Raw genomic sequence first — 15,121 nt, 5'->3', positions numbered from 1 at the left:
TAGGCAGAAATTGATCTCTTTGCAAGCTACAGGTAGGCATTAATATAGTGGGTTGTGGTAAATGTAAACTTAAAGGTAAAAATAAGGGTGTAATGTGCACTTTATATAAACCTTAAATATGCTTTTATTATATGAAATACATTTTTAAATCTGCATGGAGAAAACAAGGTTTTCTTTTTAATATAACAAAGTTCTTAGGCTATTAAAAAATCCCTTTTCATAATTGAGCTGCTCTAGTGTAGTTAAAAACACTCTATAAGAGAATATTAGATAAATGAAATAAAATGTTTATCTGAAGATTTTTAATAAGTAAGCAAACATTGCTAAACTGAGGATCACTTTCCAGCTAAACTTTCCCCCCCTCCCCATATTGCTACATATGATTTAAAATGACTGCATCTGTTTCTTTGAGAAAACAAACATAACTCATGTCATAAGATACACTTACCTAATCACTCTGGAGGTTAATGGTGGTGGTGGGAGTCATAGACCAATATAAACTAAAAGATCAGGTATGTTTTAGGAAAGCAGTTCCTCTTAATTATCCAAAGAACACATTTTCAGGCATGAATTAAAGATAATCCATTCTCTCTACCTCCCATTTCAAAACACAGTCAAGAAGCAGTCTCCCGCCCTTCCAGAGAGAAACACAGCAGACACACATAAGAAATATGCTTTGGACCTGTCTTCAGAATTCAAAGCAAGAAGCAATGCTGGTCCTGTAGAAATCCAGACCCCAGTAGCAGAATCATGTTGAACTTATTTTTAGCATTTTCTCAGATCCTTCTATGAAATTTACCGGCTGATTACGCCTCCTCCACACATGAGTTCACTTACACAGTGTTTGGTACGGCAGTAGAGGTGATTTGGCTAGGCTCTGAGGATCACAAACAGCAATAGCATGCTGTAGCTTAAAGCCCACTCCGCTGGCAGTACCATCAGCATCATCCACAATATGTTGCTTGAATCCCCTCTTACACACCAGAAAATACTAACTGTGGACGTGAAGGAAAGGAGCAACTTTAGCTGGGTTTCTGCATCACTGAGAGCAGTTTGCAGACTGCTGATTTGGAGCTCATTCGCCGGCAGCCGGGAATTCCTCAGCACCACGGACAGCGCCAACAACTGGCTTCTGAGACCAGCTCGGTCGAAATCCGGAGCTGCTTCTTTAGACGAGGCTAGAGTGTTCTCTAAGGCAGTCGCACTTTATACAGCCGATGCATGCATTAGGAGTGGGAAAGACATTTTACACACGAGATACTTATTGACATTGAAATTACAATAAAAAATACAAAACATTGTAATTATGCATTCTTAGAGGGGCTGCAGAGATGAAAGTTCTGGAAGAGCATTGCATTTAGATTTAAGCCAACTGCAGTCTTGATTATTATTAATAGATAAAGCATAATCATTGTCAAAGAATCTGTGAACATATATGCTCCCCGATTCTATTTGACCCTTTGGTTGCAGAAAGACTTTCTCCATGCTACATGATTAAACTTCAGGTCTTCCTGCAGCTTGGATTTGATTAAAAAAAAAAAAAAGTAGCCCTGTTCTCCTGCAGTTTGTTCTCTAACATTCAAAATCAATCTCCTGTAATTCATCTAGTCTGTCATTAGGCGTCATTGTAAAGCTGTTTCTTTCAAACCCCTAGCAAAGATGCTCTGTCTCTAAATTCTTATCAAAATGGAAAAGAAATAAAGACCCAGACACAAATAAATGAGCAAAAAGTTATTTTTTTATTGGTAACAGTACGAGCACTAAAATACATGTCCAAAGCATGTTTTAAAGCAAACTGTAAATGTTACCTGCTGGCATATTTAACCAGATATTTCCTGGTTTGGGACTGACTACATAAGGTATTTTCAAGCCTTAAGGGGAATGCCGTCCGCAGTGGGATATGCTGACCATCAAGACCACGTTCGAACAGTGCCGTCAGAATCTCCAGAAAACAAATACTCTCCGTCATGAGAAAACACGACTGTGTGAGCCTCACTCTCGTGGCCCATCAGTTTGTGAATCTGCCCTGATTTAAGATCTAGCAAATGGATAACCCCACTGCCACTCGCCTGAGCTAAAACTCGACCTGAAAGAGAGAGAGAGAGAGAATATAAAGTTTAATTTCAAGCAGTCACAGTTTCTAAGCAATGGAATACACAGTTTTGTTTCAATTGTAATTCAATAGACTCATATTAGATGTCAGTTGTTAAATATGAGCTAACTCTCATTTGTATAGGAAGTAATTCCAGTCAAAATTAAGACATGTCAATGATTATAAAATTTTAAAATAAGGAAGTAAAGCCTAATGCCCTACCTACTTTATCAAATGCCCTCCTAGTCTCCTTATATTTGGGATTAATAAATAATTTTGAGAAGATGAGGGGGAAAGCAACTAAACAATGCAGGTTTCTTTTTCAAGTGAATTATTTGTGAAAAAATGTCCAAAGCATAGGTTTAAAATCTATGTCCCTATATAATGGGCAATTTACATGTTAAGTTTTGCATTATACTTTGACTTGTTATAATTATGCTAAATCTTTACTTAGTTATAATAATATACATTTATGCTTTAAAAATTATGGCACTTATGAACTTTTTTTGGAGTTGAAGTGAAGACAAATACCTCCAGTTCAAGGATGACTTAGGTTTTTTTACTCTAATTTAAAATTCAAAATTCTGTTAAACTAAGTTTATATTACATAAGAGCTAAATATAGTACAGAGTATTCTCAATTTTTATACTGTATAATTTTTAGTGAATAATTTCCTTCAAGTGAAAAACATATCAGCAATCCAATTCTAATGCTTTTATTAAAGAAGTCTGGTAGCAAACTATCAGGGAATTTAGAGGTAAGTAAAAATAATGAAATATGTTTACATAAAGTCAGTATGTGGGGCAAAAAAGTATGAGAATAGGACTATCCATGGAATTATCTAATCATACTTAGAAGGCATATTATCATTCCAGTAATAATATTTAAAACTGACTAAACTGCCAACATGCTAGATACTAGATTTTGTACCTGATGTGAATAATTTCATATAATCCTTACAAGATCTAATGATAAAATAATATTAACTTCATTACATGGATGAACAAAGAGAGATTTAGAAAGGTGAAGTAGCTTGCTCAAGAGGAGGTATGCACAATATGGAGGTATGGAGAGAGGTATCATTAAATCACAGTCACTTTGGATCCAGAGCCTGGGCTTTTAGTAGTGTTTTCCACATCCAGCATGGTATTGTTTTCAATGATGCCTTCTTGACAGATTTTAAGTAGGTGATATATTGTGAAAATAAAATTTGTCTGTTTCATAGTAAAAATTCTTTAATGATGTTGTCATAAAAGTCACAGTGAAGTATTTAATCACAAATTATACCCCAAAATATCATGAGTATTTTGAAAACAGAAAAGTTATAAAAGTAAAGCTAACCATGATAAATATGGCCTATTTGCAAACTTTTATAACTATTGGGCTTCTTCATCTAGAACAAAACCTGACACAGCAAAGATCCTTAGGATGGATTAGAGTGTCCAGAGAAGCAGATGTGAATATTTATTATAAACCCTCTTCTACTAAGTCTTTGCTGACAGAAGCATTACATATGGATTCTACTTCTAGCCTCATTCTATAGACAATTGCTGTTTGTGACTTTCCTAAGAGTCAAACAAATACCTTTTTTCTTCTAGTCTTCATACAACAGATAGGAAAGGGGTAAATATTATTTTCTATTTTTGAAATGAAACAGAACCAAAGCTCATAAAAAGGAAGATTTAGCTTTAAACCATTATCTTTTGTTGAAGTTAGATCTGTAAAAATTATAATTGTAAACATTTATAGAGGTTCTTGGTAATTTCTGAAAGTTCAATAAAATGGAGAACATAATATAAGAACCTAATGATAGGATTATATAATTCACCAGCACCATGCCTCAGGTGTTTCAAAAACTTGTATTTGATAGAACAGATTTTAGTAAGTTTATGGTGAGGTTTTTCAGGTTTACTTGAACTCATTTACAGAAGATTGCAAGATTGTGATTATATATATGTTAACTTATTCCTAAAATGTGTATAAATTTATAATCATGTTCAACTTTATTTAAAGTATATGGGATTATTACATGGCATACAATGTCTGACCTAAAATTAGCTTTACTGGGAATTGAGCTAAACCCTTTCTAGGCTTGAAGATTTTCAGAATTACTCACCAGGATGGGTCAATTACTACATTAGTATCTAGTTGGTGTGAGAGAGGTGGCATTCTCAAAAAAAAAAAAAAAATTACAGTCTGATTATTGGTAGCATCTCTAGAAAGTGGAGTATTTACAGACATGTATACAGGTATCTCTCTAAATATCCTGGTGATTGGCAATGAAAAATAAATCAGAATATAAATCATTTGTTATCCCAATGCAGAGTCTTAATGACAAAGTTAGGAAGAACATTTATCTACAACTTGGTCAATGGAATAAAAATCTGGTACAGATAAAATTTTTAGCAGTACCATGAGAATTTATAAAAACTTGTGCTAATGTTTATGTTAAAGTTAATATGCCTCCTTAAAAATGGGAAATAATAAAAAATAAGTGATAAATTATATATTTATACTTTATTTTATTAAAGTGTTATAACACAATTTAACCAAAACAATTGTCTTGTAACATGTAATTACTGAATAGATTATTTAAAATGCAATTTAGCATAGTATTCTGACAAGAATAATTATACCAAGGTATGAATGCACATATTCCATTAATATCACATGGATTGAAAATATCTGATTAAAAAACATAGAGTAATCAACATTGATTTAAAAATAGAAATAGCCAAGTTGATTTATAAATGTATTTTACAATAAACTATAAATATTTGAATATTATATAAAAAATGACTTGCTTCTCTTCTTTTGTTAACATTTAAGTTATTAAGATAACCAAACTTCACAGAATGGTAACAAAATAAGCAGGCTGGGGAGAAGAGTGACATAATTTTGTGATTGCTATTCTTTCATATGAATAACTCAGTATATATCAACAGCAAGTGCTTATGACTATCTCTTCACACATCTCTGAAAAAGTTAATCAATTCTTATTTTTATTTACCAAGATTTTGAAATACTCTATTGATTAAATCAGCATCTTTTTTGATGACCAATGGGGTTTGAATGAAAATTACATGTGTTGCTCTCTATTTTACTCTATTGGACGAATTTGCCATTCATTTTGGCTTAGAAGACAAGCAGTAAATTTCATCTATCCAAAGTATTGCTCTGCTATTAAATGAGACAGCCAACCTTTGAAAATTAGTAGGTCTCTGAAATTTTAGCTCCAAATAAGCTTATAACTTTCTTAAGATGATATAGCTTCTTACTGCTTTGTGTTAAAAAGAAACTTTTTGAAAACTATGTTTAACAATATCTTGAGCAAAACTGTCTCAATTGGATTTGGAATAAAAACTTGAATATTTTAATATACTTACTGTTTTAAGCACATTAACAATAGAATCTCTTGAAGAAGTTTATAGAATGAATTAGCCCATTAAAGTCAAGTCATAAAATTTTATCTGGGTATATGTAGTCACTTTGGATAAACCAACAAATTAGAAAGTCTTAATCTCATGCTAATAGAATGTACAAATAAATTTTGGCACTTTTTCAAAGTGAAGGTTTTTTAATTCATTATAGATACACATATATCTGAAGATTCAATTTGATTTTAAGAATACACACCTAGAATAGCCAAGAGTTATTTTAGGCTTTTCAACACTTACCTCCTATCCAAGACAAATTCTTCTTAAGATTACAATATATAGGGGTGCCTGAGTGACTCAGTTGGTTAAGTGTCTGCCTTAGGCTCAGGTCATGATCTCATGGTCCTGGAATCAAGCCCTTCATTGGGCTCCCTGCTTAGTGGAGAACATGCTTTTCCCTCCCCTCTGTCCCCTCTCCCCTGCTCATCCTCTCTTCCTCTCTCTCAAATAAATAAATAAAATCTTTTTTTTTAAAAAAAGATTACAATATATATATTTTTTAAGACTTTATTTTTAAGTAATCTCTACATCCAACATGGGGCTCAAACTCACAACCTGAGAGCAACAGTCGCATGCTATTTTTGACCCCAATTGTGAGGAGTTAAGGTGTGATATAAGTAGGAGTGCAAAGACTCTTACAACATTTTTAAAGTAGATAGGATATGAGTATATTTCTTTGTCTTTCAGGTTTATCAGAATGACCTGAAATAGTAACCATCATTTATTGGGCATCTACAGCTCCATATGTTACTTAGTATGTTCTGTACTAAACCCTCAGAAGTAGAGATTCTCCCTTTTTTAGCTAATGGAGAATGGGACTCAGAAAAGGTAAATCTGGCATTTGGGTCAAAATCTTTACTGTTCAAAAAGTCTTGCTTCATTTACTCACTTGAGTGTGTCTTTCATAAATTAAAACTCAGCTAAGTGTGACACTTTGGGGCTTTTCTATGAATGCCACTGAATTTCATAGGTAAATAGGCTCTTAAGCTTAATGCTTGTGTTAATCTCATAAGTCTTTTCTTCAGTATTGATTTTACTACTTTGTGGAACTCGGAAACTAAAACATCCATATTCTTGCAGGAGATATATGTATCTCCATTAATTCTTAAATACATAACCTTATTAAGGCATATATTGTACATATTAAAAATCAGACCCAATGGATAAAGACTGATGTTAAATCTCTTCTCACATTTCTAGCAATATTATCTCTTTAGTTTTTTCCATTTCTATTTTGGATACTATATTATCTCTGTTTTCCAGACCTCAAAGTATAGTGACATTCATTTCTCACCTTTTCTCCTTCTCAATCCTCAGCCCAAGTTCTATACATTCTTTTTTACTAATTTTCTATAGTTCGTTAATTTAAAACTGTTAAGTCCTTGTTTTCATTTGGCAGGACTATTGAGATGGTACACCAAATGATCTTTTTATTATAATTTCTTTACTTTAAAATCTACATATTAACTCCTAAGGTGTTTCTTCAATTATGTCACCCCTATTTTAAAATACCATAAATTTGATTAGCACAACACCAAAAGCAGCCACAATAACAGCAGCAAAGAGGCTCCTTACAACTCTGACATTTTCAGGTTTTGTTTTAGATCCAACCATCTAATTTTACAAAAAACAGCTGAGATGAAATGACTTGCCCAAGGTAAGAAAATGTATTTATGGCAGTTAAAGAACCTGGTTGAAATCAGATCTCTGACTCCCAAATCTGTGCTTTTTTTTTTTTTTTTTTTGTTATTGCCTTCTGACACTGAATAATGTTCTAGTATCTTAATAAGACTTTCAAGACCTCTGCATTCCCATACAAATCAGCATTTACTCAACCAACTACACTTTTACATGAATCCTATGTTCTCTATCAAATGATATGTCATCATTTCTTGAATATATTTTTAATTTCCCCATCTTTGGATTGTTGCTTCTGTTATTCTGTCTGGTGAAATATTTTTTCTTTGCTATTTCCATGGTCCTCAACTATATCTTCATAGTAAAAGTCAACCCATATATTAAGCCCCAGTTCAAAATTATTTTCTTCATCTTTTTGGCATAAGGCATCCCTAGTGGAGCTCTTCCTATTCTGAGCATTCATTGCATTTTATTGATACAATTCATGTGGTAATAAGATACCATAAATTATAGTTAACTGTGTATTTGTCTTACCTTCTTAACTTTGTAATTACTGGAGAACGGGCATGTCATATTTTTGCATTACTGCCCCCCACCCCAGCTTAATACATAGGCTGTTGTAATCCTCAGTGGTAGTAATAACAGTTTTCATGCCTACATTTTTTTTTTTTTTTAGTCCTTGTTATTTGCCAAGCACTGCTCTAAGCCCTTTATACATGTTTTCTCATTTTATCCTTACTACAACCCTATGGGGTAGATATAAAACTGCCCCAAACTATTATAGCATTTATGACTCACATGTAGCTATTGAACACTAGAAATGCAGCTGGTGCAACTTGAAATACACTATAATTGTAAAATGCTCACCAGATTTCAGAGTTTAGGAAAAAAATACAAAATATTTTATTAATAATTCTATAATGATTACATGTAATAATAAAATATATTTTAAAATCAATTTCACCTGCTTTTTAAAAATGTGGTTACTAAAAATTTAAAATTACATATGTGGTTCACGTATTTCTATTGGACAGTGCTAGCACATATCTTACTTCAAACAAGAAGAAAATTGGGCTTAGAGATGAAAGCAACTTGTCCAAGGCCACACAACTTAAGTACTGGAGTTGTGACTTGGGGGCTATATGACTCCAAATCTCATGATCTTATCCTCTATGTCATGCCCTAAAACCTTCAGATGAATTTTTATTGATTGGCTCAATGTTGTCTCTCCTACTGTGATTAAGCTGCCCTTACTAAAATGCAATATGAGTCAGAGTAACATCTCTTGGGTGTGCAGCTCCAGTTTTCAGCTAAATCTGTGCTTGCTCCTAGGAATACTTTAAAATTAATTTCTGTTTAAGTACAAGAAATATTTCAAAATTTCATTTCTGTGGTTACCCTAATGGCACTTATTGACTCCAAGAATCTTATTGTACAATTAGCTTCCTGGGAATAAGGAGGGGACTTAGAAAAGCAGCTTTTATTCTTTTAGAACTCAAAGAGCCCATCCATGTACCCAACATTCAACAGTGCCTTAGTGAGCAAAAATCAAAACAAATCAAAAACAAAACACCTCCACAACTTTAGATAAGTGTTTTATATTAAGATGTTATAAAAATTTGTCATTTTTTGCTCTAGGGGAAATAAACTGGACTATATCATCCTTCTGATGCTTATACTTTCAACATTGACTAACATCCTCTCAGACTCACCCAAACAGTATTTTTGAATACAGTAAACATATTTTGTCCAATTCCTTACACTGGTTGTTCATTAAAAGAGAGAGTTCTTGTTTTGTTGAAAGATTTCAACTTAATTTGTTTTGCATAAAGGATTCCTTTAGAATTAAATACAAAGTTAAATTGTTAGAGTGATAAAATTATCTAAGGGAGAGTTATTGGGAACTCAATTATCAATATGAAAATTGATATTCCCGGGCGCCTGGGTGGCTCAGTTGGTTAAGCGACTGCCTTCGGCTCGGGTCATGATCCTGGAGTCCGGGGATCGAGTCCCACATCGGGCTCCCTGCACGGCGGGGAGTCTGCTTCTCCCTCTGACCCTCTTCCCTCTCATGCTCTCTGTCTCTCATTCTCTCTGTCTCAAATAAATAAATAAAATCTTTAAAAAAAAAAAAAGAAAATTGATATTCCCTGAAATTCCAAATAAAAATTATCAGATGCATAAAACTTTTTTAAATTCTGGTAAACATATAGTGTTATATTAGTGTCAGGTATACAATATAGTGATTCAACAATTCTATACATTACTCAGTGTTCATCATGAGAAGTGGACTCTTAATCCCCCCTTCCAGTTTTACCCATCTTCCCATCCACCTCCCCTCTTGTAACTGTCAGTTGGTTCTCTATAGTTAAGAGTCTGTTTTCTGGTTTGTCTCTTTTTTCTTTGTTCATTTGTTTTATTTCTTAAATTTCCCATATAAATGAAATCATATGGTATTTGTCTTTCTCTAAGTGACTTATTTTGCTAAGCATTATACTCTCTAGATCCATGTTGTTGCAAATAGCAAGATTTTATTTTTTTATGGCTGAGTAATAATCCATTATATATATGGCACCTCTTCTTTATCCATTCATCTATCAGTGGACACTTGGGCTGCTTCCATAATTTGGCTATTGTAAATAATGCTGCAATAAACATAGGGGTGCATATATCTTTTCAAATTACTGTTTCTGTATTCTTTGAGTAATATTCAATAGTGGGATTACAAGATCATATGGTAGTTCTGTTTTTAATTTTTTGAGAAACCTCCATACTGTTTTCCACAGTGGCTACACCAGTTTGCACTCACACCAACAGTGCACAAGTGTTCCTTTTCCTTCACATCCTTGCTAACATTTATTGCTTTTGTTTTGATTTTAGTCATTCTGACAGGTGTGAGGTGATATCTCATTGTGGTTCTGATTTGCATTTCTCTGATGATTAATGATGTTGAGCATCTTTTCATGTGTCTGTTGGCCATCTGTATGTCTTCTTTGGAGAAATGTCATTTATGTCTTCTGCCCATTTTTAATTAGATTTTTTTTTGGTGTTGTATAAATTCTTTATATCATTTGGATACTAACCCTTTATTGAATATGTCATTTGTAAATATTTTTTTTCCATCTAGTAGATTGCCTTTTAGTTTTCTTGGTTGTTTCCTTTTCTGTACAGAAGCTTTTTGATGTAGTCCCAATAGTTTATTTTTGCTTTTGTTTCCCTTGTCTCAGGAGACATATTTAAAAGAATGTTGCTGTGACCAACATCAGAGAACTTACTGCCTGTGCTCTCTTCTAGAATTTTTATGGTTTGGGGTCTCGCACTTAGGTCCTTAATCCATTTTGAGTTTATTTTTGTGTATGGTGTAGGAAAGTGGTCCAGTTTTATTCTTTTGCACATAGCTGTCCAGTTTTCCCATGACCATTTGTCTTCTTTCCACTCCATATTTGTGCCTCTTTTGTTGAAGTTTAATTGACCACATATTCATTTCTGGGCTTTCTATTCTGTTCCATTGATCTATGTATCTGTTTTTGTACCATACCATTCTGGTTACTACAGCTTTGTAGTATATCTTGAAATCTGAAATTGTGATACCTCCATCTTTGTTCTTCATTTTCAAGATTGCTTTGGTTATTTGGGGTCTTTTGTAGTTCCATACAAATTTTAGGATTATTTGTTCTAGTTCTGTGAAAATGCTGTTGATAATTTGACAGAGATTGCATTAAATTTGTAAATTGCTTTGGGCATCATGGGAATTTTTAACAATATTTGTTCTTCTGATCCATGTGCATGGAACATCTTTCCATTTCTTTGTGTCATCTTCAGTTTCTTTCATCAGTATTTTGTGGTTTTCAGAGTACAGGTCTTTCACTTCCTTGGTTAAGTTTATTCCTAGGTATTTATTATTTTTGGTGCAATTGTAAATGGGATAGTTTTCTTAATTTCTTTCTGCTGCTTCATTATTAGGGTATAGAAATGCAAGAGATTTCTGTATATTGATTTTATATCCTGTCACTTTATGAATTCATTTATCAGTTCTAGTAGTTTTTTGGTGGAATATTTAGGGTTTTCTATATATAGTATCATGTCATCTGCAAACAGTGAAAGTTTTACTTTTTCCTTACGAATTTGGATGCCTTTTATTTCTTTATCTTTTCTGATTGCTTTGGCTAGGACTTCTAGTACTCTGTTGAATAAGTGTTGAGAGAGGACATCCTTGTCTTCTTCCTAATCTTAGGGGAAAATCTCTGTTTTTTACCATTAAGTATGATGTTAGCTGTGGGTTTTTCATATGGTCTTTTTTATGTTGAGGTATATTCCCTCTAAACCTACTTCATGGAGGGTTTTTATCATGAGTGGATGTTGTGCTTGTCAAATTCTTTTTCTGTATCTATTGAGATGATCATATGGTTTTTATCCTTTCTCTTGTTGATGTAATGTATCATGTTGATTGCTTTGTGAATATTGAACCACTCTTGCAGTTGATCATTGGTGAGTGATTTTTTTTAATGTATTGTTGGATTCAGTTTGCTAATATGTTGTTGAGGATTTTAGCATCTATGTTTATCAGAGCTATTGCCCTGTAGTTCTCTTTTTTGTTGTGTCTTTATCTGGTTTTAGTAACAAGGCAATGCTGGCCTCATAGAATGAATTCAGAAGCTTTTCTTCCTCTTATATATTTGGAACATTTTAAGAAGAATGGGTATTAAATCTCCTTTAAATATTTGGTAGAATTCACCTGTAAAGTCATCTGATCATGGACTTTGTTGGGAGTTTTTTTATTAAAGACTTAATTTTACTGCTGGTAATCAGTGTGTTCAAATTTTCTCTTTCTTCCTGATTCAGTTTTGGGAGGTCCTGTTTCTAGAAATTTATCCTAGGTTGTCCAATTTGCTGGCATATAATTTTTCATAATAGTCTCTTACAATCCTTTGTATTTCTGTGATGTTGCTTGTTATATCTCCTTGTTCATTTCTAGTTTTATTCGAGTCATCTCTCTCCCTTTTTTTTTAAATGTATCTGGCTAAAGGTGTATCAACTTTATCTTTTCAAGAAACCATGTCCTGGTTTCATTGATATGTTCTATCATTTTTTAGTTTATATTTCATTTACTTCTGCTCTAATCTTTATAATTCCTTCCTGCTACTAGTTTTGAGTTTTGTTTTTTGTTCTTCTTCTATCTCCTTTAGGTGTAAGGTTCAGCTATTTATTTAAGATTTTTCTTGCTTCTTAAGGTAGGCCTGTATTGCTACAAACTTTCCTCTTGGAACAGCTTTTGCTGCATCCCAAAGATTTTGGACTGCTGTTCTTTCATTGTCATTTATCTCCATGTATCTTCTTATTTCCTCTTTGATTTCTTAGTTGAACCATTCATTGTTCCGCAGCACGTTATATAATCTCCAGGTATTTTTGTTCTTTCCAGATTTTTTTTTGTGTGTGTGTGGTTGATTTCTAGTTTCATAGTAATGTGGTTGGAAAAGATGCATGGTATGACTGATCTTCCTGAATTTGTTGAGACTTGTTTTGTGGCCAAATATGTGATCTATTCTGGAGAGTGTTCCATGTGCACTTGAAAAGCATGTGTATCCTGCTGTTTGTGATGGAATGTTCTGAATATATCTGTTAAGTCCATCTGGTTCAAAGTATCATTCAAAGCCTCTGTTTCCTTGCTGATTTTCTGTTTGGATGATCTATCCATTGATGTAAATGGTGTGTTAAAATCCACTACTATTATTGTATTACTATCAGTTACTTCTTTTATATTTGTTATTAACTGCTTTAGGTATTTGGGTGCTCCCCTGTTGGGTGCATAAATATTTGAAATTGTTATATCTTGTTGGGTTTGTCCTTTATGATTATATAGTTTCCTTCTTTGTCTTTTGTAGCAGTCTTTGTTTTAGTCTATCTTGTCTGATAGAAATATTGCTACCCTGGCTTGCTTTTCACTTCCATTTGCACGGTAAATGCCTTTCCATCCCTTCACCTTCAATCTGAATGTGTCTTTAATTCTGAAATGAGTCTCTTGTAGGCAGCATATAAATGGGTCTTGCTTTTTTATCCATTCTGTCATGCTGTGTATTTTGATTGGAGCACTTAGTCCATTCATTTACATTCAAAGTTACTACTGATAGGTATATGCATATTGCCATTTTGTTACTTGTTTTATAATGGTTTTGTAGTTCTCTGTTCTCTTGCTCTTTTCTCTCTCAGTTTGCTGGTTTTCTTTAGTGATGTACTTCGATTCTTTTCTATTTTTTGCATACCTATTACTGGTTTTTGATTTGTGGTTACCATTTGGTTTGTATATAATATCTTGTGCATATAGCAGCCTAAATTAAGTTGATGGTCATTTAAGTTTGAATCCATTCTTTACTTCTCTCCCCCCAGTTTTAGATATGTGGTGTCATACTTCACGTCATTTTATTTTGTGAATCCCTTGATGGATTTTTATAGGTATACTTAATGTTTCTGTGCTTCCTATTTTTCTTACTCTTAATGGTCTTTCCTTTCCACTCAAAATGTTCCCTTTAACATTTCTTATAGGGCTGATTTAGTGGTTATGAATTCCTTTTTTCATCTCTGATTGGGTCTTTTTAATGTTTTCTATTTCTTTGTTAAGGATCTCTGTGAGGTCCTCCACTCTTTTCTCCAGTCTAGTGATCATCTTTATGACCCTTATTTTAAATTCTCTATCAGGCATGTTACTTGTCTTTGTTTTGTTTAGCTCTCTTGCTGTGATTTTGTCCTGTTCTTTCATTTGGGGCATATTCCTCGGTCTCCTCATTTTGTTTAACTCTCTATGTCTGCTTCTGTGTGTAAGGAAAGTTGGTTACATCTACTGCTCTTGAAAATAGTGGCCTTATGGAAAGAGGTCCTATAGTGCCATGAAGTGCAATGTCCCCTGTTCACCAGAACCTGGTGCTTTAAGGGTGTTTCCTTTGTGTGTTGCATGCACCATACTCCAGTGGCTTAGCTGCATTTGCCTTCAGTCCAGTCATCTGCAATGGCTTTCTTTGTTTGTCATAGGTAGGGTTTTGTCTCCCTGTGTTGTTAGTGGGCCAGTCTGGGCTACCTTGGGCCTGAGTTGAGTCCAACCAGACATTTGCCAGAGATGAACTAACAGAACTGAAGGGTGCTTTCCCTGAGAAACCTTTGTTGATGGTCAGGGCCTACAGTCAGACCAGTTGTCTGTCCCCTGTCCACTGCTGGGAGTGTGTGGTTATCTTCTCTTCCTGGCAGGAGTCACTTGGAGTGGTGCTGGCCCTTGTTGGGGCTGCTTGCACACTGCCAGGTTGTGGCACCATTTTGGATGGTCTCCTGCCAAGAAGGTAGGAGAATGTGGGGCTGGAATGCACATTGCCAGCAAGGTCTGCAGTGGTCTGCTGCAGGAGGGCATTTGCAACTGCCTGACTGGGGCAGACAGGGTTGGAGGGGACAGATCTGCAGAAGATTACAGGGGTAGGGCATGCAGTGTTAGCAGTGTTTGCTATGGGAGGAGACCTGGAGCTAAGGCCTGGCTGGAAGGGGAGTGTCTTCAGGAGAATGCAGGGGAAGGGCACAGTCTTAGCAGGGAAGTTAGCAAATTAAGTGGAGAGTGTTGGTGTTGTGCTGGTTCCTATAGACTGGGGACTGAGGGAGGGAAATGGCAACCACCAGCTACTTTGTTCCTGGAGAAGTTCCCCAACAATTCTTGTCTCTCCAGCACACACTCTGAGATTAGTAAAGAAATCTCCCTCCCATATACTCCAAGTATTTTTCAAACTGCTGTTTCTATGCTGTATCTCTGTGGGGCTGCTGGCTATGCTATCTCTTTAAGGTCAGAGACTCAGCTTCCTATTGCCCTCCTGGCTCTCCCAGAGCCAAGCCAGATGATTTTAAAGTTCCAGGTGTTAAGCCCTGCTGATTGTAAGAACTTGCAAAATTATTCCCCTCTGGTTTTCAAAGTCAAATGTTATGG

General features: G+C 34.5%; 1 protein-coding gene across 1 annotated transcript in view; it reads right to left on the bottom strand.

The window, feature by feature from the left end:
• Positions 1-865: 865 nt before the first annotated feature.
• Positions 866-15,121, bottom strand: part of SPAG16 (sperm associated antigen 16) — a 943,524-nt gene continuing 929,268 nt past the window's right edge. Inside the window, exon 16 of the mRNA XM_064587011.1 lies at positions 866-2,086. Coding sequence (XP_064443081.1) covers positions 1,911-2,086 — 176 coding nt within the window. The 3' untranslated portion in view covers positions 866-1,910. The remainder of the gene's footprint in view (positions 2,087-15,121) is intronic.

This window comes from Mirounga angustirostris, unplaced genomic scaffold (genome assembly GCF_029215605.1).
Source record: "Mirounga angustirostris isolate CCGP_5_RB_7025 unplaced genomic scaffold, mMirAng1.0.hap1 SCAF_3, whole genome shotgun sequence".
Taxonomy (NCBI): Eukaryota; Metazoa; Chordata; class Mammalia; order Carnivora; family Phocidae; genus Mirounga; species Mirounga angustirostris.
Note: the sequence above shows the minus strand (reverse complement) of the source record. Positions and strands in the feature narration are given on the sequence as shown.